We start from the raw sequence: 26,008 nt of genomic DNA, 5'->3' as shown, positions 1-26,008 counted from the left end.
GGAGAGGTGGGGGGAGGAGGGTTCAGCCAGCCACGAACGCTACATACGATTGAAATACTCAGCTGTGGGGGTGTAAAGGGGCGTCAGCAGTGGCGTGACGACATACGCTAGGGAGGGGATAGATATGGTGTACCGTTGGCTGTAAGGGCTAGCGATAGCATCGAGCTAACTTGTTGGTGAATTTTCTTTTTCAATCTCTTCTTACAATCGAATTTTAGTGTAGTTATTAATGTCGGTGATTTGGAAATTATTGTCAATGAATGCAAAGAGTGTAACGTGATATTTCGTATAGAAAACAGGCGTAAGATTGCTAGTAAACCTAACCTATTTACTACTGCTGTGTTGACGATGTAGGGGGAATTGTTTCTTGTTAGTATCATAATGGTAAGAATGGAATTCTAAGCGTGTTTCTATTTATTGGATTGTTCAGTGATGAGGATTAGAGAGGTAAACGGAGTTGCGTAAGTGGTACTGGTCGCTAGTAGCAAGACTGGCTTATAGTGTCTTATTTCACTTCAGAAGCTGCGAAAATGTAGATCGAATAAATTTTCGCTCGTTAATTAAACGTGTACAGTAATCGATTTGTGGAGATTGTAAATTATCATGATATAATGATATTGATAAATAAAATTTATTATAAATATATTAGCAAAGTTCCATATAATAGAAGCAAACAATATTCTCGTAATGTTGCCTTCGTATAGTAATACATAAAATGCAAATTGAAATTAAACGAGGGAACTTAATATTTAATTTAATTCTCTCAACTTCCAAATAACAGCCTAGTTAATTCAATTTAACGATATTTATTTCTGTTTAATTTCACGAATGATATAACGAATGTTTTAAAGACACAGAAGTGGTTCAAAGTTGCGAGAGCACCATCCCCATCGCTGAGGGTAGCGCGATTGGCAGCAGAGGCGATGGTGGCGGTGGTGGTGGTGCTCGCAACCATGCGCCAACTACAGTAGTGCACACATAAGCGTCCGCATTTTTGCACACTTAAGCGTCCGTCGCTATCCCCACCAATTCTTGGAAATGGGACTTCGGAGTGGAGTTCGAGCGTGCCGTGTGAAACAAAGTAATTCGATATCGACTCCTGAATGTGAACAACTGACACTTGATATATCGGTATCCCACTCAGCCACATCTCCTCTCTTTTGTTTAGTTAAATTCGCAGAAGTCACCTCCCCACATTCGGTCCCGACTGCGGACGCTTATGTGTGCACCACTGTAACAAGATACATTACATAACCGATAAAACGATAATCCACTTGGAAACTTCAATAATTGAAAATAATTTGCTTTATTAATTGGAAACAACTTACAAATAACAATAATCATATCGTTTTAACCTATTTTAATTAAAAATCTCTCTCAAGTTTATAATTAAAAATGAGTAAAAATTTATAACCAATCTTCTCCAGTTGAACAGGTGAAGGTACGTTAAACGAGATCGATTCTAAATTAACGAAAATTAACCAATTGAAAAATTCAATATTTCCATATTCTAGCATCAAAGTCTCTCCCAATAAGAGAGGAACGAGCACCACTCGAGGTACTCGAACTCATACGATTTAATCTAATTCACGATGAGCACGCCGTGGATTATTCCAGTGGCATTGTAAGAACCTCTTATTCCCCCTGTCCCCCGTTCTTCTCTGCAACGTTTCAATCGAAACCAGCCACTCGAAAGCTAGCCCTATTAAAAGCTACCTGTTACGTATATCGTTGCAATGAAAACGGTAAACGGTAGGGGGGAAAAAGAGAGAGACAGATGGAGAAATGGAGAAAGGGATCACTGCGGAGGATAATTCCTTTTGCTCGTGATACAATATTGAACGCGGACTAACGGAAGCCCTTCTTAACCTAGTATGCAAATAGAACCAGCAAATGTAATCTATAATCTCGGTTGTTCTGTCTGCTCGGTTTGATTCCGTGAATACTTTCGAATGGCATTAGAGGCTCGTGATTGGGCTTTCGTTGTGTTCAAAATGATCATCGGTCGATAAATCTTTTTAAATAATTCTCTATCGATTATTAAGAGAATTATTTCTTTTCTTTCGCGCTTAACAAAAGATTCAACCCTTTCGGGGTTCAGACGCGACGATCGGTGGATAAATGACAAATTCTTAAAAAAAGAAAAAGTAATTCGGTGAAGAAAAGTTTGAAGAAGGAAATTATTTTTTTTTGGGAGGAAATTTCTAATTTGAAAGTTTCTACCGGCACTTGATTTTTATTAAATTCCATCGATGTAAGTTTCACTTGTTCATTTTTCGATATTCGAATGAACAAGTGTTTCAGTGTTTGAAATTCTTTTTTTAATAATATTACCTTTCGAGATATGATGAACATACAGGTCTAGTTAAACGAAGCTAAGACAACAAGTTCACGTGCAGAATGTTAAACACGTTCGATAAAGTACACGTAACGTTAAAGCGCACACCATGCCAGACTCGTAAAGATAATTCGACAAGTTCCAGCATACTAATGACCACGCTTGCTTTCGTCGCACCAACAAACTGTTAACAGTATTCTATCAGACCTGATCAGCTCAACTTTGTACGCATAATAGACGGAAAACCGTTTCCAAAAAGGTTCCAGTCGAAAATGTGAGTATACCGTTAAATATTATGCTATTTCTACTTTTTAGAGAACCACTGAAATGCCATTATTAAATCTTTGCACTCTCAACATTTTTTCTTTAAAGTGAAACTTAAAACAAAACATTATAAATCTTAATAAATTTATTTATTTTTATTTCTGCTGTTCATTTGAGCTATGGCGCGTATTACGAATGTCGCCGTAGTAACATCAGTGGAGTGCAAACAGTTAAATTTCCATACCGCTGAAAATTTCCAATATGAGAACTTTAAAAATAGTTTCCCATAGAAACGAACGTAACAAGCATTCTTTACAAACGAACCAATAAATCCGTTGATATCGTTAAGTATTTTATCAGTGATAGTTCTCGATCGATATTTAACATTCGGTGAACGTTCGACGCGATTCGAATCTATCCTATGACGTCATATGGAGCGCGACAGCGGGGGAGGGAATTTGAGAATCACTGCAACAGAGATAGCCATGCCACTAATGGGCGAGATAGAGGTGGTGGGGGGTGGCAGGGGGTTGATCGTCAGTGGTGGTACGCAGAGGCAACGTGCCAGCCGTGCGAGGGGAGGCAGCCATGAATGAAAGTAACGCGTATCGATTTACCCGCGCCGCCCTAGATAAAATATGGTAAATAGTGAGCCAAAATGGACTACGAACGAAAAACGTCATCGCGCATAACGCCGCTTTTTTGGCCGGCCACCAAAAAAATTTTAACTCCGGACTAACATGATATTCCATCACTCCTACGAGATCAATTAGAATCTTGAATTTTAATTAAAACATTCCGCCAATATCGCGAAGAAAAGCTGAAACGCGATAACATAGAGCTACGTTGTGATCAACCATGGGAAAAACGTATGACAGAACCGGATCGCGGATGAAAAAAATGAATAGTAGATTCTGTTGCAAGAATTCTCACGGCTAACCTCTTGATGCATATTGCGAGAATTGAAAAAGATGGTTAACATAGATACCGAAGGGTTTTTGAAATAATCGTTGCACGTTACATTTTAACACGAATAGATTATCCTTTCGATACCGATTTAATTAGCCGTTTTTACTTTGGTGTATCAACGATGCACCCATATCTGACCACTTTAACTTTTGAATAATTTACACGGTTCGCGTAGTACACAGAAATTACGTACCCACGTTAAAGGCATACGTCATACGGTATGTGCTACGTAGAACCACGCGCGCAGCGCTGTAATAAAAAGCGATTCAAGGTGGATGTTTATGACTCTTAAAACGCGACAAACTTCGTTACACTTAAAGAAGTTGGTAGATGATAATGGTTAATTGTCTGAACTACTTTATTACTATCTTAATATACGTGGAACTTTTAAGGATAATTCTACAAAATAATAAAGGATTTATATAATTCTTTTTGAATATAAATTTAAATTGCATATACAGAATATAAAATTCGATGGAAATTTTAAAAAAGTTTGCCAAAGTTGGGAAATGTGGACTTTGATGTAACACAGATCAATGGGACGATCGCAGCGCTATATGTGTGTCACTATCTAAAATTATTGTCTCGGGGTGCCGCCATTACCCATTCATGCGATTTGTCCGAGCTCCTTGCGCGTCAATGGCACCGAAATCTGCCATTCAAAGGAACACCCAACCTCTTTGTAATAGCACCTAATCTCGAGCCACGATCATCAGTCGAATTCAACAAGAACTATGTGCTGAAACACACCATTCCAAGTCACTGATCTCGCGAAACATTTCGAGTTACCTCTTATGCACCAATAGATTGCAGATGCACCCTACCACAATCTACCCAACATAATCTACCTAGTAACCAACAAAAATTTCCTCGATCTGAGCAAGATGAAATAACACTCGATCTATGGACAATGAATACTTTTTTCAAACATTGTTACAATACCTATAAACATTACGAAACGAACTAGTCGAGGTGAATGTCAAACACCGCGTCTGGAATAATGTAAATACATACTATCTTTTCGATACTGTATCGAAGCGTGAGAAGAAACCGTGGATGACGAAACAGAACGCAACACCTATTCCAAAATCTGCCAGATGAGGTACCTGAGTGAATGGAGTTATAAATCAGGATATTCGCGTACCTGGGTCATGACAGGGGCGGGATCTTCATGTTTCCACAGAAACTCAACACAGCTGGCCGTCAATGCGGTGATATATCCCCGTGTCGTCGGACGAGAACGATGCCACTGCAATGGTTGACCACCACTTCCACGCCATAACGCGTCGGAAACGCGCGACCATTTACTCACATGACATGTCGCGCGACAGGATTAACCGATGAACCGTTTTGATAAAGGCGGTTGACGTAAAGCACGCGCGGCCACGGGAAAAAAAATATGCGCGACCGCGGGTGGCGAACACGTTTTCCTTGTGCCAAGTGAAACCGACTGACCCTCCAGCAGCCCCGCGTTAGACGGTGGCTGCGGGATTGTTGGGGGTTCGGAACGGCCGAACGGGAACGAGGAAGAAGTTAAACGAAGAGAGTCACGAAGAGAGCGAGATGAAGATGGAGAATCGGTAATTCGGTGGTGTGACGCCTCGGGGCGCCACCCTCGAATCTCCCTGTCGCAATACATATACAAGGGCGGCGAGACTCCGGAATTGGGTAGTATTCGAATAGTTTGAAATATATATCTGTATAGGATGGTTTTACTTTTTAATCATTAATCAAGATGAGCCAGAGTACGAATAATTCCAAAATTTGGAATGTCATCCTATCATCCACAATTCTTTGTGGAGTCATAGAAGTCAGACACAAGCGGAACATCGGAATTGAACAGTATTTGAATGATGTAATGTATAGTAGCAGTTAAAAGTTTTAGAAACACTTGTTATAGGTGTATGTTGATATCAATATTCACTGAAATGTCTAGTGATTTGTAATTTTGGACTGGCAGTGTATGTAATTGTATGAAATAATTTTAAGTTTAGATCATTGTATTAAGATGGTTTCAAGATAATTGTGTGTGAAATTGCTTCAGTATTGAGATAATACAACGATATAGTGCGTGATCGAGTGTATTCAGATTTGCTGTATTCGTACATTGATTCTAGATGATCTGCAAGAATTGATCTTGATATCCTGAATATTTTTATTTAAAAGTGCTCTTTATAATTAAACGAAAAATAATAATAATAAAGAAAATGTGAAGTATGCATCGATACTATTTCCATCATTCTTATCACGAGTGAAAATTAAACAAAAACATAGAAAAATTTATCTATAGAATGTTGAACGATATCAAAATAAACAATTAGTGTTTATTTAAGTTGTGTATACAAATTTCCAGGTATATATACGACGCACAATATCTTGAAAACGTATTTTATACTACGATAGTAAATGCATAATTTCGCTGAAAAGGGTAAGTATATTTATCAAAATTGTTAAATATTTATATAAAACTTCAGAATTTAGTTGTTACAATGTATTATATAATTTCAAAGATGTGATAAAACCGTTAAAAATTTGACCGATTAAATGTATTTAATCCAGATTAATTACAGTCAGATAAATTTTGCATTATCATGAAATTTGTGCAATAACAATATCATCGATAACTTGTCTTATCTTACGTGTGTAAACAAATCTTAAGATTTTTGGGAAGAATATAAATGGAAGGAGTGTTTCAAAATTGACATTTTATTTCGTAGTATAGTATTTATTATTTAATTATTATGAATTAACGTAAAAAAATTTGAAAACTCGTAAATTGTTAAAATCCTCTTACAAAGGTTCGTGAATTGTTTATACCTGAATAGTGTTGAAAATCGATCCTATCATCGATTTATTAGAAGCCTAAGGGTATGTAAATTTTTGGTGATAATTATTCTTACATTGTTTCGCAAGAATTAAAAATTGCATTCAATTATTCAATTAAAATGAATATTATCAAATATTTGCTTATTTTTTACTTTATGTTTTCGCTTATAGAATTTTAATTAGAAATTATTTTTAGACCAATATCACTGTGATATCGTCAGTCGATAAAGGAATACCAAAATCTATCTTTGCACAATTGATTTTTCCTTTTGATTAGGTAATCGAAATGAAAGTATGGAAAGTAATGCTGCCGTAAAACCGGTGGAGATCAAGAATTGAGCATGCTATGCTAAATAATCATTGCTTCTTTAATACTTCCATAAGAATATTGTAAAACAAATAACCTACATATTACCCGATCCCTTAAATTTTAACAAATATAATGCAAACAACATTTTTATTAATTTTTTATCACATATTTTATACTTTGTCTTCTCAAAATAAACATTCTTCAGACTTCGCGGCATTATATTCTGCACATAACATTCGCCTCCAATCGTCCGCCTCGCGTTGGAATCTATGTAACGTGTCTCATTATTCTCCTCAGTCACTAAAGTTTCAAGTTTATCGTCGTACGCGCAGCTAAAATAACAGAAGCAACCATAACTCTAGAATTAAAGTTTGTCAAGTTCTTCCAAGTTAACGTAATAACCATTCATCTGTTTAATTTACAAAACTGTTACGCGGGAATCGTTTTTACCTTCTGTTCCTACCACTTTTTTAATGGATAAATTGTTGTCATTAGTTCAAACATTTCACGCAAAGTTAGTGTGTCAATTGAACATAAACGGAGGATATTTGTCAGTTAGAAAGAATGTATGCAACACGTGTCTAAAAGGATTAACTGTTATAATAACAACGATCGTTCGAGGTAGCCGAAGACAAAGGAGATTCGCGGGATAAAATAACCGCGATTGTCTTTCGTAGGCGTAATTGTACCGTAATAGTTACAACGTCGATCCGTGCGTTAGTGTACAAAGCCGTTCGTTCTGTGTACGAAAGGAAATCAATGTTCACACTACGAACGACAGTGATTGTGTGTAAAAATGAAATGGGGCATTGGGTGAAAGTACTCTTGGCTTGGAGGTCTTATATCAGATCAGTCTGCCAAGAGCTGTGCAGGATGTGGATGGCAATTTTACTTCGCTCCTAATGACCAGATTCTCTGCCAACTTCAACAGAGAGTGTTCCTTTGTTAAATTATATTAATTTAAATAAATTATGCTACCGGAGTCATACAGTCAGAAATTATCTGTGTTCAGTGTTTTATAATCAGTGAAAAGTTTGATTAGTTACAAAGAAACGTGCGTTTTTGCAGAATGTTGCAGATAATATGGATATGGTGTTTGGTTGTGTCAGTGGCAGATTTGACATTGGCCCTTGAAAATGGTTTGGTGAAAACACCACCCATGGGGTGGCTTGCCTGGGAACGATTCAGGTGCAACACAGACTGTAAAAATGATCCTGACAATTGTATCAGGTGAGAGTGTTGTTCTTTGTGCTTCTTTTTTATTCTTGTGATTTTTCTGAAATCTGGATTTAAAATTGCTTTATTCTGGATTTATTTGTGTTGGAAATTGTTGCATGTTCTTGGCCCAAACGGTATTTAACAGTATAATGTGATTCTTAATGGTAAAGTGAAACTTCATTAGCATCTCTGTTACATATCTCTATATCTACAGATTACCATTAAAAATTTCAGTTTTTAACAACTCAAGAACAAAATATGGAGCATGATTTTTATGCAAAAGTAATACAGATAAATGATTGTTAATTACAAATATTAAAATTTTGAAAAATTTCATTTTGTAAAAAGTAAAGTAAAATCTTAGAAAATGAATACCTGATGAAATATGTTAATACCTTTGTGAGCATAAAATATTAGATAGTGTTTTGATATGCATAAAATATTAATCAATGCTTATGCAAATATAATAAAATAATGCTTCTATACCATGAAATATATCATGAAACAATTGTATATAGAAATTTTAATCACGTATGTGTAACAAGAAGGTTCTTTAGGATTGGAGTATATACAATTTTTATTTGAAAGTAAACTTGTAGTTTTACTTTGTTGAGAATTCAATAAGTACTGTTATATCTGATATTAAATTGTTTAGTGAGAATCACTATTATTGTTATAATATGTAGAAGGGAAATAAATATCATACTGTTATAAATATACTTATATTTTATAAATATATGAAAATTATAATCATGAAATAAAAACTGCAAACATTTGTTCCACAAAATATCAATTAGAACAGAAGTAGCTGATATAAGCTGTAATTAAGAATGTGTGACATTAAAAATGATTCTTAATAACTTAATTTACTGCTGTGTCATAGCTATTATGTAAATTTGTATTTCAGTTCAAGGTTCTATTGCTAATAATCAATAAATATGTAATATGTAAAGCATCTCTCAATAGAAGAAGAATCTTTTGCAACAATTGTATCTTCATAACAGAACAATCTTTTTGAAGTAATGAATGTCTTCTCTGTTATGATAAAAAATTATAATGTAAAGAAAAGAAATCTACTTAATATAATTACATAAAACTGAATTTTCACACTTTATAGTGATCAACTCTTTCGTACAATGGCAGACATTGTTGTAGCAGAAGGCTATGCTGCAGCTGGATATGAGTACATTAATATTGATGATTGTTGGCTAGAAAAAGACAGAGACAGGAATGGCAATTTAGTACCAGACAGACAAAGGTTCCCATATGGCATGAAAAGTCTTGCAAATTATGTAGGTTTTCACTAGCTGTGAATGTCTTATAAAAAAAAATTACAGTTCTAATTTTACTACTTCTACAATGTAGATACACTCTAAAGGTCTTAAGTTTGGAATTTATGAGGACTTTGGTAATTATACATGTGCTGGTTACCCTGGAATATTGGGGTATTTAGAAACTGATGCACTTACTTTTGCATCATGGGATGTTGATTATGTAAAGTTGGATGGATGTTACTCCCATCCTTCTGAAATGGACAGAGGTACTATTAAAGCATCCAGTAATAACATACTTATCCAAGGAGCTTCCTATTGATAGTTCATTAAATATTATAGGATATCCTGAGTTTGGATTCTACTTGAACCAAACTGGCAGACCTATGGTATATTCTTGTAGTTGGCCAGTTTATCAGATTTATGCTGGCATGCAGGTTGGTATCAGTGTAATATCATAATATAAGTGAAATTACAAAATTCTAAATTGTACAAAATTTTAGCCAAATTTCACTGCCATAACAGAACACTGTAATCTATGGAGAAATTTCGACGATATACAAGACTCGTGGAATAGTTTAGAAACAATTATAGATTATTATGGAAACAATCAAGATGCAATTGTGCCAAACGCAGGTCCCGGGCATTGGAACGATCCCGATATGTTGATTATCGGAAATTTCGGACTAAGCTACGAACAAAGCAAAACACAAATGGCATTGTGGGCTATATTAGCGGCCCCGTTATTAATGTCCGTTGATCTACGAACGATTAGACCCGAGTACAAAGCTATTTTACAAAATAAGAAAATTATAGCCGTGGATCAGGACCCATTAGGTATACAGGGTCGTCGCATTTACAAAGTTAGTAAATTTACCCTGTATGTTTATTGAAACTAAACATGCTACATGTATTTGAACTTCACGATAATTTCAGCACAAGGGTATTGAAATTTGGGCGAGGCCAATAACCCCCGTTTATCAGCAATACTTTTCTTACGCCATAGCGTTTGTAAATAGAAGGACGGATGGTACACCGTCTGATGTGTCTGTTACGTTAAAAGAACTTGGCCTGCAGTATCCTGGAGGATATAGTGTAGAGGTATGTAATTATAGACGATCATTTATTTTTTCATTTAATTAATTTAATAAAATATCTAAAGCAATCTATGCATTTTTTTAGGATCTATATGAAGATGTGAGTTACGGTGTTCTGACACCGCAAACAAAAATAAAAGTTAAGGTTAATCCATCTGGAGTTGTGATATTACGGTGTGATTTGCATTTAGAAAATATTTTTAATACGAATCAGTTCTCGCAGTATACGGCAAACCAATTGTTCAAAGTCAGACAGAATTCATTTAAATAACACTAAGTAAATATTAACGAATGTTAACTGTAATTTACCTTTTTTGTAATACTTGACAAAACAACGTTACCATACTTTGTTAGGAGAGTAGGAAATAAAGAATTTTATAATCTGTAACTCAAAGTTCCGTTAAATAACGTGATGAAGTTTATTTAGAAAATATGTAATCGTTTTATTTACACGTTGATTTGAACAGTGAAAAATATTTAAAAAATCATTAAATCAATTTTTTGTTACGCACCATGTGTACGCATTGTCGAAAATGCGGTGCCATGGCGAGGCGATATTCTTCCAATCAGTGGGTTTCCAAGGCCATTGCCACATTTGTGTACATCGCTCAGGATGAGGCATCATTGCCAAGTGGCGTCCATCCGCGGAACAAATACCAGCTATACCCTCTACAACAAATTATAAATATTACATGTTTATATTCTTAGTGTTGCATCATGTAGAAAAAACATTTAATTAAGTACTACCTGTACTTCCATTAGGGTTAAGTGGATATCGTTCGGTTGGATTACCATAATCATCTGTGTACTTAATAGCCAAACAATGATTCTCTTTTAGTTTCTTTAAAACCTCATTATTTCGGAATGTAAATCTTCCTTCACCATGAGCAACCCATACACCTAAGATGCTATTTTCCATTCCATTTAACATGATCGATGGCGATTTATCAATTCTGACAGTACTCCATCGACACTCGAATCGTTCCGACGCGTTATGATCGAGGAAAACGTCTGATTCTTTAGCATCATCTGCAAAGTAAAAGACAGGTACTAAAGTTAATCATACTTAACACGTTAAGCGCGGCGTCAGTCCGTGGGGACTGACAGTGAACTTTCCGTTTAGGCGGCGTCGGTCCGTGGGAACTGACAGTGAACTTTTCGTTTAGGTGGCGTCGGTCCGTGGGACCGACAGTATCATGTTTAAAAAATAAATATTTGTTATCTTCGCAAAAGAGCGCATTTGTTATCTTCTGTTTATACTCTATAACCGAACAGCTCGCGAAGTGATTGCCGCTGTGTGCCGCCTGAACGGGAAGCAGAGCGAAATCGGCTCCGCGCTCAACGTGTTAACAATTTTCTGTGCACGTAATTATTTAATTAAACAATACCAGTTTCATTTCCTATCCATCCTAATAAAGTCATTAATTGACATCCATTGCAAACACCTAAGCTAAATGTATCTTTGCGAGAAATGAATGCTGTTAATTGTTGTTGAATAGATGGATGTAACAGAAGACTTGCAGCCCATCCTTTAGCAGAACCTAAAACATCTGAAATTAATTTAATTAATTTTTATTCATTTCCATTTAATAAAATAACAATCTATCTAGCGAATAATTTACCTGCATAACTGAAACCACCAGGAAATATGACACCTTCAAATCTATCCAATGTAGTCTTACTTTGTAATAGGTCCTGCATCGTCACATCCCAAACTTCAAAACCAGCGTCCATTAGGGACGCCGCCATTTCTCTATCACCGTTTATACCTTCCTCTCTTATCACGGCAACCGCAATGTTTGCTGTACATATAGCACAAAATAAAAAATAAAATTCCTCAAAATATTTTTAACTTTTATATTGAATCAAAGTTTTACTAACAGGACACATGTTTTTGAACTGCAATTGACCTAATATCAGGATTAAACGTTAATTTATAAGCTGGCGCAATTCTATATTTTAGTCCACTGAATTCTTCAAGTGCACAATCAACATTCGTTTGCCGACGTTCTAATTGATAACTAGTTTCTTCCCATAAATTCATTAATGATAACACAGTCGAATCCAGAACCATCTTCTCTTGTATTTTGACATTTACCTGAAATTATAAAATATCCATAGTAGAAATTATATTATAATTTTGTGCAACATATAAAATACGTACTTTGGATGATAATCCACATCCTGTTGACAGTCCAATTAAATATACAGGAACATTATACTGTTTAAATACGTCCAGGACGTAATTATGACTTTCCTGATCAACTTCTAATATCCATCCTACTTCTTCAGCGAATAAAATTTCAATGGGAGATCCTAACTTATGAGAAATATTGATGTTCATTCCAGAAATTCCGGCGAAACACATCTCAAGCAGGCATGTGATAAGTCCACCGTCACTAACGTCATGACCTGCTAATACATATAATGAATTATATTTAATTACTTTTTATAAATACAGTTTACCTGCAATTAAATGTTGAGTAGCTTTGAAAGCATTTTTTAACACAGCAGCATGCTGCACATCTGGTACATCATTTCCAAGAGACCCATAAACCTGAGCTAAAGCTGTACCACTAATTCGATTTTGCCCGTTTGATAAATCAACAAATAGTACGTAACCATTTTTTCCTGCTGCAGGTGCCTTTAAATCAGGCGTTACTACCTACAATCGTAAAAAAGTAAATATAAATGTTTAAGTAAAATTTTCTAGGAAATATTCGTGACTTACTTGTCGTATATCAGGACAAGGAGCGTAACAAGAAACCACTAGTGTTCCTGGTGCTTTAACCACGTCTTTACCAATTCGTGCCGCCATGCTAAGAGAATCCTTCCCTCCATCAATTGCAATTCCTAATTCGTTCATGAGTGAACACATAGCGGAGCATGCATCATATAATGCAGCACCTTCTCCTGATAATTTAGCAGCCCACATCCAGTTTCCACTGCATTTAACATCCTAGATATATAATATATTAGCTATAATAAGAATAATTATTTGAGAGATTAAATTAAAGTTCGAAAGAAATGAAAACCTGTATGTCTGAAATGTGTGCAAAAACTAAGTTGCTCAAAGCTTCTGCCACGGTCATACGAGCTCCTGCTGCTGCATTTACGAGACCTTTTATTGGTTGTTCTCCAATAGAAGTTGCAATACCAACCTGCACAATAGAATATGTTGCACTGTACTACTCCTACCTTTTTTCATTCTTATTGGTTTTATTGTTATATTTCTTTACTGTGGAGAAATGAGAGATAGCAGTAACAGCAACATCTGCAAGGGGAGTGTGCAAAGGACCAACGCATTGCTGTTGTGCAATTAATCCGGTGACACAACGATCAACCTTGTTAGTTAAGTATCGTTTGCTTGCTACCGAAGGCAAACGTAGAACTCTTTCCAAAGCAGCTTGCACAGTCAATGTTGCAGGTAACTTAATAGCAGGTAATTGAGTTGTCTGTCTTTGAAGATTAAAAGTCTGCAAGAATGTTAAAAATATTTCATTTAAATCTTATTAAATATAATTTATCTGTGTTAAATGTTATATCATTCACCTTGCGAGGCATTTTTCCAAGTACCATTTCTAGATCTAAATCAACTGGGTGCCTTGTATTTTTTTCAGAATTTGCATTTAAACATTTTGATGGATCACAATTATCCTCCTCAGAAAGAATGATTTTCCCATTTCCGGTAACAATTCCCACAAAATTAATAGGGCATTTTTCACGCGCTGCTATTTCTTTGAGCAAATTACTGTCTTCCGATTTGCAAAGAATCGCGTCATTTTCTTGATACTCAGCGCCCCATAGTTCCAAGGTACTGATGCTGGGATCGCCTAATTCAAATTTTTTTGCGAAAATTACTGCACCCGCGGGCTCTACTAATTCTTTCAGAACGTTACCTAATATAGATTTAAAAAATTAAGTAATAATGTAAAACTATAATATTACTAATTATAGTAAAATATTTTTTTACCATTGCCTCCAGCTCCTTGGTCATGTATGCTAAGTATTGGGTTCCGTTTTCCCATTTCAATGCAAGCACGAACTACTCTGTTCAATTTTTGTTCCATTTCTGGATCGCCTCTCTGCACAGCTCCAAAATCTAATTCTGACTTGTTGTCACCTTGCACCTAATAATTCGTAGCTTTTAATCCATCATTTACAATATCAATTGGTTACATGATTATTTGCAATTTATGTAAAATTACCTCAATGGAACTTGCTGCACCACCCCCCACACCAATTCTATAAACAGGTCCACCAATTTTAATGACTTCCATGCCTGAGATATAACGATTTTTTATTTTTTTACATCATGAGTCATAAAAATTATTTAAGTAATATTTACTGACCTTTCTGTGGTGAAACTTTTTGAGACATATCAGCATCCATTGTACCCAATCCTCCGCTGAACATAATGGGTTTAATCCATTCACGTCGTACACCGACATCGTCAGTCATACCAAACGAACGAGAAAAGCCAGATATTAGTGGTTCTCCAAATTTATTGCCATAATCAGATGCTCCATTACTAGCTTCGATTATGATCTTCAAAGGAGAAGCCATATTGTTAGGATATGGTACTTTTTTCTCTTCCCAAGGTAAATCATATCCTAAGAAGAGCATTGAGAATTTAGCGACAATGGCAGACCTTCTTGCTTTTGTGTATGCCATAAAAAAATACAAACCTGGAATTTGTAAATTACCAACAGAATAACCAACAGTCCCAGCAATGTAATATCCTCCCCTACCAATTCCTTGAATATCTCTCAATCTCCCTCCAGTTCCAGTTGTAGCCCCACTGTAAATTGCAATGTTTATGAAAGCTAACAATGATATTTCCAGGAGATTTCTAAGTGATTTACCTAAATGGAGCAACACCAGTTGGAAAATTGTGAGTCTCTGCAGTGAATATCAGATCTTGATATACATTTTCCAAATGAAAAGGACTACAAGTGTAAGTCTTGTCTGGTCGTAAAATGTTTGTTTTGTATCCCTTGATTGCACTACTGTTATCGCTAAACTTAATTGTATTGTTTGGATTGGAGTATTTTTGCGTTTCCATGATCATATCAATCAATGATTTTTTTGTGTCTTCACCATCAACAATCATTCGACCTTTAAAGAACCAATGACGACTGTGTTCACTATTAGATTGTGCCAAATCGAAGCATTCAACGCTAGTTGGATTACGTTTTAACTTATTGAGAAATAAATGTGTGTAAAAGTCCAAGTCCCAGTTATCAAATGCCAAACCTAGACAGAGTATAAAAAGTATATAACTTTATCTTGAATAAAGTTTCTTGTAATATTTTATTCCAAGTATATACCTAATTTTGAGTTTACATTTTCTAATGCTGTTCTCCCCTCCTGTAAAACATCAACCTCAAACCAGTTTTCTGGTCTAAAACCATGATCAAATGTTTCTATTGGATTCATATATCTGCATTGAGTCATTTTATCATGTAGAACATCTGTTACCTAAATACAAAAACAAACTGAAGAAATATATAGTATTTATATTAAAAACATTATTACAATCGTTTACATACAGCATCTTCAACTTTCTTGTCAATTGTTCCATTATGTTTAATGCAGTATCTAGTTACTGCTTCAATTCTTGTTATTTTATTTAAATGTACAGATCTACAAATTGATACAGCATTGCTGGAGAATGCTGTAGAAAAATTCAATCTGTAAAAACATGGAAAATATGTAATATTTCTTTTAAACAATATTTTAACATTAATTAATTGTCTACCACTTGTCTTACCTTGGACCAATTTCAATAATTAGGCAATTATTTAATTTCTCATCAAATATACTGGTATTTTTTAAACTATGTGGCTTCAATGGTGATGTTAAAATCCATTTTAGCACTTTCAATTCTTCATCATTTAAAGGTTCTTTAGTTTCAATATAGTAGCACAATTCAGTTTCCAAGCCATTGATTAAATGTGATATTTGAACAAGATTGTTAAATTTATTTTTAAGTTGACCTGACTTTAACCCAGGTGCTTTGTAGAACCTTATAATACCCATGATCTAAAAACTGAAAATCAGGATATTAAAAAATACACAGATTTGAAAAAGCACAATAGAAAATGAGAAAACTAAAAACTAAACATCATAGTGGACTATAATGTACAAAGTTGATGATTGATTACATTTATTAAGACCCCCTAGTGGACTGCCAAGCGAATCATTGAGTAATCTTAATTTATCAGTATGAGCTGAGGTCAAAAGGATATCTTACTCACTATTATTTCTACTTCTATTGATATTATATATTTCATTTCATTATACTTTCTAATCATTTTAGTGTTTTCATTGCTGTAGGAACCATGTCATCCTCATAAAATTATTAAAAATAAGGTTGAATTAAATTCCAGCATTAAAAACAAAAAGACAAATATATTTTTGAAAAAGAAAAAATATTCTGTACAAAAAAGCATAATATGTCAATCAAAAATTGTACCGCCACAATATATATATATATACATCCGACAAAACATACGCAGTACCGTATATAAACAAAATAGTCATGTTCCATAATTTTTTAAATTTAATTACGCACTGCATTCATAGATGAAAGTAAAATTACTTACTATTAGTGATGTTTCACTTATAATATTACCAATACAATATTTCTAGTCTTTTATGTTCTGTTCTCGCAAACAACAGGTTTCTCACATGTTGTTGGAGAATTATTACAGTTAATGGAATGATGCATAACCTTGTCGTTTCTTGTCACGTGCTTTTTTCTCCATCGATAACAAGGTTGTTACAATTTTTTTTCATATACTTTCTTATGAAGATTTTTTGCAGTCAATTTCTAAACAGATTCAGAGATGGTAGAAAGGCAGTTCATAGCTGTGTTCATCATAATTTATTGAGTAGAATTATTTTTCTTATAAAACTGAATACTCATTTCACAAATCTTCGTAACATTTTAGCGTGTATAAATATTCCAAAGTTTGCATTACACGTCAAAATTATTAATCGTGTACATTGACGTATAATTTACTGGAGTATAATATTTACAGTATGACAATTTTCGTAAAAGAAGCATTTAAATTATTTATCCAAGAAAGTCATAATTCGATACGTCCTCGAATTGTTGATTCTGTGGATTGCCGGGCGCCATGGGTCTTGTTGTCATTTGTCCTCTAGGACCAACCATTTGTTGTTGTAATCCAAGTACTTGTTGCCTATATGGTGGTTGTGGCTACAAAATTAAAATATGTTTATAAATCAGTTGATACCAAATCAGTTGATAAATATATCATTGCGTACTTGTTGCAACAAGTGTCTAAGACCCATGTTTGAAACGGGCCGCATCAATCTGGGAGCATTTGCTTGTTGATTCGTCATACCAGCAGGATTGAGAGCTCTTTGTGCTTGTTGAGCCTGTAACAAATTTTGTTCGTTTGTCTCCTTTCTTCTCCCGTACGAAAGTATACAAAAGAATGTATGATAACTTCTAAAAAACAGTTCACCTCCAACTGTTGTTTATATTGCATTTCCTGTTGCTGTGCTACTTCTAGATTCTGTTGAATCTATAAAGTTAATTATATATGTGAATTCTGTGAATTTACTTTTTTTAGTAACTTTTTTTCCTTACTTTGTTTGTTATACTTATTGGCTTACATTTACTTCCAGTTGCGACTTATATTGCGCCTCCTGTTGCTGCGCAGCTTCTAACGTTTGCCGTAGTTGTTGAATTTTTAATAAATTTTGATGCCTAGCTATTTCTATGTCATCAAATTGTGGTCTTTGCTGTCCTATCATCGTACCAGAAGCTGGAGCCACTTGGGGACCAGTAATACCACCACTCTATTAGCGTATCAATAAAACGAATTCTTTACTTCATCGTTTATATCGTGTATCTATGTAGATAGTACTTATTTCTAATGCTTAATGTTCTAAATATTATTCAAACACATTTACTTATTACATTCATTAAAATTTACTCGTAATATGCCTTACCTGCATATTTATTTGATTCTGCGGACCTGCAGATGAAGTTAATGTTTGTTGTTGAGGATTTGATGAGACCACATTTTGCGTTATTTGTCCTCCTCCCATAGCTATAGTATTTGTTTGTGACATAAGAATACCTCCTTGCGAAGTGCCTGTAGTAGGCATTGGACCAGTTATTGCATTTCCTTGAGCAGCCCCGGCCTGTTATAGTTGTTACATTTGTGTATAAATTGAAATGGCTAACATCCCATTTTAAACTGTAAATTTCTACTCACTTGTCCTTGCCTCATGGAAGCATGCGATGTCTTTTGCTGTTGAATTACTTTCCGAAGACGATCTACAAAACCTGTCTGATCGTTCGGAATGAATCCTAAATACGTTCTTCTCTCAGCCGTATAAAGAAGAATAAGTACTTTTATGTCACAAGCCGCTGTTGCTTGCAAAAATGTAAAATGGACACAACCTGCCTGAAATATTAATTTTTTATATTACTAAAAATATTTCCTTAAATTTCTTATATAAGAACTACTATAACACAGCATACTAACAAATCCGGAATTCATAACTTTCGTTAATGATTCGAGTGCTTCGCAAGGTGTTGGATGAAACAGAACGGATTTAGAATTTTTTAAATAAGATCCACCAATATTTCCTATTAACTGTTTAGGCATTAGCTGCATAATTAGCTTTTGTGGCCATGTGTCAGCTTTCCTAAAATACATTAAATTTACAATATTTTGCAATTACTTTTCTCTAACAAAAAAAAACTTACAATTCTGGATCTCCATCTTTGGAGTTCGCAGAAACTTGGCAAGGAAGATGTCTGGTTTGTTTTTGTGCATCCGCGGGGGTTTTAGCTTTTTCAACCCATTCAATGATACCTTGCCATATGGTCTGTCTCTCACGTGGTGTGCTAATTTGTGGTCCTGGTCCTACTGAACCAGCTGGTACATTACCCTTTACGAATTATATTAACATGATTAATATTCTTTTCCTTTTGCCTCATATTTTAAACTTTCCTTATTACTTGAAAGTATTACCTGTGTTTGAGAATGTGTTACTTGCTGTTGTTGAGACACTGAAGATGCGGATGCCTGTGTCTGAGAAGCGGTAACTGTTTGCGGTACTTGAGTGGGCACAGACTGGCTCACACATGATACTGTAAGTTGTGGACCAGCCTGTCCATGAGTTGGTTGCGCTGTTATAGGCATCGAACCCTGCTGTTGAACGTTTTGCTGTTGTTGTTGCTGCTGTTGCTGCTGCAACTGCATCGTTAATCTCAGTTGTTGTTGTTGAGTCAATTGTTGTTGTTGTTGCTGCTGTTGTTGTTGTTGTTGTTGTTGTGCGTTAGCAGTCATAACATTGGTATTCGCAACTGGGTACGTAAATTATATACATTAATATATGAATTTTTCAAATAAAAAGACTCAACAAGACCTCACATAGTATTAAAATCTTACCATCCATCCTTTGTCCAAACTGAGATACATTGAGTCCCATGGACGGAGGTGGTTGGTTTAATTGTGCTATTAAAGCACTACTTTGTGTGTTTGCTGGACCAGTAGTTCCTGGTGTTACAAACGGTCTCCATCTAGTATGACCTGCTCTTGCTGCTACACTTGTAGGGTGATAAGTCGGCGGAGCAGATATCTGAGGATTGTAAGGAGGCCGTCCAGCGTTCATAGCGGCTGCCATTGGTACCACTGGTTGATGAACTGAAGTAATATTCTGCGGAGTTTGATTTCTGAATGGTGGACCTTGAGGCTGACTTGGTTGAGTGATATTTTGTTGAACTTGATTTGTATTTGGACTGTCATTACTCTGCAATGGACTCAGTGGAATTTGTGCAGCTGTACCCGGTGTATTATGAACAGCCCCTCCAATTGTAGGACTAACAGGTCTTTCCTTCAAATTGTAATTACGTAGTAGTACTAAATGTCGCGGATCTTTAGCGTAATTTTTGGTCTGGGATGATTGCAGATCTCCCCCAGCTTTTTCGAATAATTTAAACAATGCAGGTATTTTTCTAGGTGATAGTATGGAAAGATTAATGTTTCTCTGAAAAAAAATATTTTTTATGTGAATTGTAATTTATAACTATCATTTAATTTATTAGCTGAAATATACCTCCTGATAAAGTGAAGCCAGTTGTTCTATAGTATGCCCAGCAAATTTATATGATTCCTGTATGACTATCTGATATGGGGGAGAATTACAAATCAAAATACAATGTTTCTGTGATGCTGTATTCGGCTCGCGTCGTAATTGCAAATCTTCAAAACATTGTAAACCAGTTGCAAGACCTTCTCCAATGTTTGCAAAAGATTCTCCCTTTCCTCCAACCAACCTAAATAAAAATATTGCCAGTGATTACCAAATATAAATTCCAAATGTGTGTATGAATTATCAGTTTGCTTACTCTAATTTATCTAACACAAGCAGCAACTTATGAGGATTTGCATATGGCCCAAAAGTCTCTGTACATGGTGCTGGTAAACAATCAGCAGCATGGTATACTACTATTCCATATAATGTTGTACTGTTCTGCTAAAGAATAATTTTTTTTATTGTTAAAAATACAAAACTTCAAAAATGAAAAATGCTGTTTTTTGATATTTTACCTCAGAAACATATTCCCTGTCCTCAATACCACCTTGACTGAAATATCTGTATCATAAAATATTTTGAATTAATAAGTATTCATAAACATAATAGGAAATATATGATATGCAAAAGGCAAAATCTTACTCAAGTGTAGGAATTAAATAATTTGTTTTTAGGTCATTCAGATAAGCTCCATTAACAGCTGTTCCTTCAATTACAAATATTACATCGGCTTGTAAGCCATGTTCTGTAGGACCAGCTACCATTTTTACTTCACTCTTTAAAATAACATCATAATAAGAACAACAAATACAACAAGTAATACAGTATTTCTAACATAGAATTTGAGACTCACAAAGAATTTACGAAACAAGTATTAACATCACTGATCGTCACTTCATACTTTTTGCTAATGCTACAATTCAAACACATAAAATATTACAACTAATAGTTTTTTAGCAATCGACGATAAAGTCATAACTTTGAAGGTTACAACTACCTAATACGTGCAATTGTTGCAAATACTAATTAATCTCATCGTATCGTATCACCGATGGACTACGAAATAAAATGTCCCACAATTATTAGTACTTTATTAATATTAAATGACTTATACTGAAACATTTAAATATGGAACGTAACAAACCATTTCAATTACTTTAAGATAATGAACTATGAAAATGCTTGAATAGGTTGGCAATACTTGAAAAATAGTAGGGAAAATAATGTTTTCCCAAGTTGCAATGTCACTAACGCCTTTTTAAAGTATTAAACTTTTAAATTTAGTGAACAAAAATTTAGTCAACTAATTAAGCAGCTATCAAAATGCTAAATTTTAATTACATTGCAACTTCAATTAAATTATTAGATTAAAGTTTATACTAAATTAATGTTGGTATTCGTAATTTAGTAGCCAGTCATTTTTCAGTATATTACCTATGACGCAGCATATGACTATGTTCGTTGTTTCAAAATAATTCAAATTGTAAATAAATTTATATATTATGGCAAAATAATTGTTACAACTTTAAATCAAAATACGTAGAACAGTACTAATAGCTTGATAAAATAAGTTTGTAAAATATTTGTACTATTTGTACGTTTTTTCAGTTATAAATCGAAAGAATAAGCTTGAAAAGACGTTAACAGGTCGACGATAGCAGAAGTAAGTTTTTTAATCAATTTTTAAAATTGTTTTAAATGAAAAATATTATCTTATTCGTTATAAAAAGAAGTATACTTGAGTTATACTTTTTAACAAAAGTGTAAAGAAAGATTTTAGATGTATACTTGGATAATTGTGAATAATTAAAACTCAAATTGATGGTGATATTGTAGTTGCATTGGAATGGAGCAATTGAAGTGGTCAACACCGATTAAAAATAGAAATGAACGTGAAAATTTTATATGTACTAGTCCTATAATTTATAAAACTCCTGTGAAAAAATATGAAACAAGTTCAAGGCATGCAACATATCAAAATAACACGAGTTGCTTTAGTGTTCTACCAAATCATATTACACCACCATCAGGTTTAACAAAGTTCATAGCAAGAAATCCATTTGAAACTGATTTAACTAGTAGATTACATTTATCTGTGATTAGTCCAACAGTATTTAATAAGGTAATTTTTTAAAATGTTTATAAAAAATTAAAAATTTTTCTATTTAACATGATTCAGCTAAAGGAATTAATTTCTGTCACTTTCTAAAAAATGTATGTACTTGTTAATGACATGTATAGGCCTCAAATTCACCTCAGCAATCTCCAGATTTTGCTTGGAGTGTTGATGAGCTGGCATTAATGCAACCAGCAAAGATAGAAGAATTTCCCTCGCAACAGATTCATTGCATAGATCCAGAGACTGAAATAAAAGCTCAAGCAGCCATTGATCAATTTTTCAATGGAAATGAAATAATTCCAAGTCCATGGGAGTTAAAAAGAAAAGAGATTAGAACAAATATTAAAGTGAATACTCCTATAACAGTCTGCAGTGACTTGAATTCAGAATCAGCAAAAGCAAAGAAAGATGGTAGCTTACTATAAATAATTGGGAAATATATTTTCTATGTTTTAATTTTTTTTCTTCTTTAGGCTGGAGTCAAACAGTATTAACATTCCCCCCTGAATTGCCATCACATGTCATAGAAATTTTAAAACCTTACTTTACATTTACTCAAGTAAATACAAAGTTAACATTATTATCTAACTCAGTTATTCTGATTTAATGTCTAAGTTTCTGTCCTTTCATTTTTAGGAGCAAAATGTTGAAAGTGATGATGCAAATTCAAGTAACAACTCCTTAAGACGAAAGTTATTCTTCAATCATGAAGACTTTGTAGAAAATGAAGAAGACTCTTCAGTTTGCCTCTCACCAGTAAAAATAAATGGATCTCTAGTATTGTCTTCCAGCCCTCCACAAAGTGGAATGTTAGTCCATGGTGCTGCACTGAAGGTAGATAAAAACATTTTTCTATTAATTTTATCCATCTGGGAAATGTAAATTTAAAAAAACGTTAATTTCTCTCCTTCAGCATTCACAAGATGAGGGCTACAATCATGAAACGTCACAAATTATCTCTGAAAATTTATCGCCACCTAATATATCTCCTATACAGAGTACGATAAATAATATGTCGTGCGAAAGTGTGCGATCTCGACCCCGTTCGGTTGCTCGATTAGATTTCACTACAGAAATGAGTATAGATCAATCCAGTATACAAGATAAGGAATGTTTGGATAACCATTCTGAAGGTAATTATTATTCATTAATAACATTTTTACTAAAATACCTCAAACAGTATTATTTTTTATAGAAATTGCATAATTATATTTTTCAGATAAATCACTTAATAATGTATACCACGCACGTATTCAAGCTGATACCTGCGCGGAAGTAAAAGTTCTTGCAAAGAACTCGACAGAATTCGAGCACAATCATGAGACAGGAACTTTAGAATTTAATCCTGAACAGGTTAATGTTGTCAACACGTTTAAATATCTAACCGAGTCGTGCAAGATAAATACAAACGAAAGTTACATATTACAGCAGACTAACACAATGCTTGGTATTTCCGATCAGCAAAGTGTTTCCAATTCTGTACAAGATACTGGTTATCAAACTTACAGTATGAGTAGCACAACGAATATAACTGATAGCTATAACACTACTCCAATAAAGCAGAAAGCTTGCTGGGGTGATCGAATTCTAATGACCGATGAGAAGTTTCGTTTATATGATTGGAAAGAGAACATGAAAAATGTATTTAGTTCGACTCCATCGCGATCGAATAGAGAAAAAGAAAATCATGTACCTTAATTTTTTTATTATATGAAATATGTAATTCAAGAATGTCTTCCATTTTTGGACCTAGAATTAGATTGTAGTTGAAGACAATATTATTGCTCGTATTTTTCATATTTACAATTTTATTTTATCACGTCAACATGTTTTGTTTTCTAGTTGAAATTTATAGCATATAAATTTTAATATATAATGAATAATATAATTTCAGCTTTCCACTGCCTTTGTGTTAGCTGCAATATATTTTGATACCAACGAATATGAATGAATGGTATGAGTGTATTTGTTTATAATAATTGTATGAAATTTAAACAATGTATTTCATTATACTGCAAATGAAATATATTGCTCAGAAGACTGGTAGCTAAATGCATATTAGCACAATATTTTTAAAAGAGGGAGAGAAAGATTGTACAAAGGATAGAAAGATTTTACATTGACGAGTATTAATTTGGTGAAGATCGCAGTAATAGTCGATTGCGTCAATATTGTACATAATAATTGAACACCTATATTAATCATGGAAATCAAATATATGCCTACAAACTCGATCAAATGCGTTTTCTATTTGGATCGCGCACCCGCCATACTATAAACATGGCGAATTACAAATTTTTCAATTCAACTGTTCTCGTCATTTTTTTATTCAAATTGTTCAACCATTTAGGCTAATTATCCACAAAATTCTAAGTAAATCCAGACTACCTTCATAAGAGATATCAGGAGAAATTTTCCGTTAATATGAACCGAAATCTCAGAGCGTGTACCTCCGTGAAAGACGAGAAATTATACAGTCTAGAAGTCTTCGTCGATTCTGTCAGAATATACTCCGAAAAATTGCATAAAATCCTTCCCAACGAATTAGGCGTTGATCTACAATTCATTGACATGCCATTGTTTCGAATATTTCAAAGTGACTTTCTACTAACCAAACCAGACAGGTCAAAAGAAATAACGCGGGAATATGGGATACACACGATTCACTTCAATGCCGGTAAAATGTATGTGTTTACTAGAAACCCCGGTGAATTGGTAGAAAAAATGCGGGAAAAACCGTTACTGTTGGATGTGTATAAAATTAAAGAGATTCTTATATGTCCTGAGGAAGTGATAAAACATCCATTGGGAAATTCAAGGATTCCAATACCAGGTTGTCTCTGTGACCACGTGACAATGGCAGGCAATGACATATACCATCTGCCAAAATCGTACCAAATAAAGAATACGTTTGCTTTAGTAGACGAAGAATACAAACCCTCTGGCTACATAAGACTTTTCTTCAGATTAACCTGTTTTGGAACTTACACAATCAATCCCTACTCAATTGTAGGAAAAAAATTATTGTTTAGGAATACAGGATCTTTTAATGAATTTTTGTGTACTAAAGTACCCTATCCTGACGAAGATGAAAGAAGAGCTGCTGAAGCAAGCTCCAAGTTCTGTATGCCTGATAAAGTGTTCGAGGAAAGTGAATTAGATGCTCCTCCGAGGCCGGTGAATATAGCTGGTCTGGTGCTTGTGTGTAAAGAACTATCTCAGAGAGATGGATTTCCTCCAAATGTAATTCCCCCCAATTATCCACCGAAAATTCCGGAAATAGATATTGAAGAAATTGAATTTGACGTTGATAGGGCTCGACGAAAGGGTTTCAAGGTGGTTGATGAACAGCCTGACATGATTGTCGATAGCAAATTCATTGCGAGTCATAGAGAGTGCATTAATATTGGATGCGCAGGCAATATTTGCACAGGACAAAAATTGTAACCGCTTTATTAGAATTTTAAAATTTATAAAAAAAATGTTAAAATATAAATAAATACAAAA

The 26,008-nt window shown here is 34.3% G+C and overlaps 4 protein-coding genes across 10 annotated transcripts; 2 read left to right on the top strand and 2 right to left on the bottom strand.

Moving 5' to 3' along the window:
• Nucleotides 1-2,546: 2,546 nt before the first annotated feature.
• LOC108576432 (alpha-N-acetylgalactosaminidase) lies at nucleotides 2,547-10,564 on the top strand. Of its 6 annotated transcripts, none has more exons than XM_017939428.1 (8): nucleotides 2,547-2,612; nucleotides 7,776-7,937; nucleotides 9,043-9,217; nucleotides 9,291-9,465; nucleotides 9,539-9,633; nucleotides 9,700-10,059; nucleotides 10,133-10,297; nucleotides 10,379-10,564. In XM_017939428.1, the coding sequence occupies exons 2-8, from the start codon at nucleotides 7,777-7,779 to the stop codon at nucleotides 10,562-10,564; spliced, it is 1,317 nt and encodes a 438-aa protein (XP_017794917.1). In that variant the 5' UTR covers nucleotides 2,547-2,612; nucleotide 7,776. The 6 variants fall into 6 exon arrangements, with proteins under 6 accessions (XP_017794917.1, XP_017794916.1, XP_017794915.1 ...); XM_017939427.1 differs by lacking the exon at nucleotides 2,547-2,612 and adding an exon at nucleotides 3,792-3,800 and having other exon boundaries at nucleotides 7,750-7,937; XM_017939426.1 differs by lacking the exon at nucleotides 2,547-2,612 and adding an exon at nucleotides 4,181-4,189 and having other exon boundaries at nucleotides 7,750-7,937.
• A 222-nt stretch (nucleotides 10,565-10,786) lies between these two features.
• On the bottom strand, nucleotides 10,787-16,335 carry LOC108576399 (phosphoribosylformylglycinamidine synthase). The gene is given in 18 exon segments (XM_017939386.1): nucleotides 10,787-10,962; nucleotides 11,041-11,322; nucleotides 11,682-11,843; nucleotides 11,916-12,095; nucleotides 12,175-12,391; nucleotides 12,458-12,958; nucleotides 13,025-13,252; nucleotides 13,329-13,454; nucleotides 13,533-13,769; nucleotides 13,846-14,192; nucleotides 14,267-14,423; nucleotides 14,502-14,575; nucleotides 14,646-14,906; nucleotides 14,982-15,094; nucleotides 15,159-15,549; nucleotides 15,624-15,774; nucleotides 15,846-15,987; nucleotides 16,067-16,335. Coding segments are annotated over 18 exon segments (4,014 nt in total).
• A 1,039-nt stretch (nucleotides 16,336-17,374) lies between these two features.
• LOC108576398 (mediator of RNA polymerase II transcription subunit 25) lies at nucleotides 17,375-21,275 on the bottom strand. 2 transcript variants are annotated; one of them, XM_017939384.1, is made up of 15 exons: nucleotides 21,236-21,275; nucleotides 21,025-21,158; nucleotides 20,898-20,943; nucleotides 20,696-20,823; nucleotides 20,404-20,623; nucleotides 19,737-20,334; nucleotides 19,317-19,651; nucleotides 19,049-19,233; nucleotides 18,825-18,987; nucleotides 18,552-18,743; nucleotides 18,283-18,477; nucleotides 17,944-18,129; nucleotides 17,793-17,852; nucleotides 17,590-17,703; nucleotides 17,375-17,521 (listed from the first exon to the last, which is right to left on the bottom strand). In XM_017939384.1, exons 2-15 carry the CDS (start codon nucleotides 21,144-21,146, stop codon nucleotides 17,375-17,377), a joined length of 2,691 nt encoding a protein of 896 aa, XP_017794873.1. In that variant the 5' UTR covers nucleotides 21,147-21,158; nucleotides 21,236-21,275. The 2 variants fall into 2 exon arrangements, with proteins under 2 accessions (XP_017794873.1, XP_017794874.1); XM_017939385.1 differs by lacking the exon at nucleotides 21,236-21,275 and having other exon boundaries at nucleotides 20,696-20,820; nucleotides 21,025-21,146.
• Nucleotides 21,276-22,228: 953 nt separating this feature from the next.
• LOC108576365 (protein aurora borealis) lies at nucleotides 22,229-24,452 on the top strand. Its single transcript, XM_017939337.1, has 7 exons — nucleotides 22,229-22,504; nucleotides 22,624-22,912; nucleotides 22,975-23,060; nucleotides 23,138-23,335; nucleotides 23,415-23,634; nucleotides 23,721-24,190; nucleotides 24,396-24,452. The coding sequence occupies exons 1-7, from the start codon at nucleotides 22,229-22,231 to the stop codon at nucleotides 24,450-24,452; spliced, it is 1,596 nt and encodes a 531-aa protein (XP_017794826.1).
• Nucleotides 24,453-26,008: the final 1,556 nt, after the last annotated feature.

The sequence above is a fragment of the Habropoda laboriosa genome, unplaced genomic scaffold (assembly GCF_001263275.1).
Source record: "Habropoda laboriosa isolate 0110345459 unplaced genomic scaffold, ASM126327v1 scaffold291, whole genome shotgun sequence".
Classification (NCBI taxonomy): Eukaryota; Metazoa; Arthropoda; class Insecta; order Hymenoptera; family Apidae; genus Habropoda; species Habropoda laboriosa.
The sequence above is the reverse complement of the archived record's forward strand: the minus strand, read 5'-3'. Positions and strand labels throughout refer to the sequence as shown.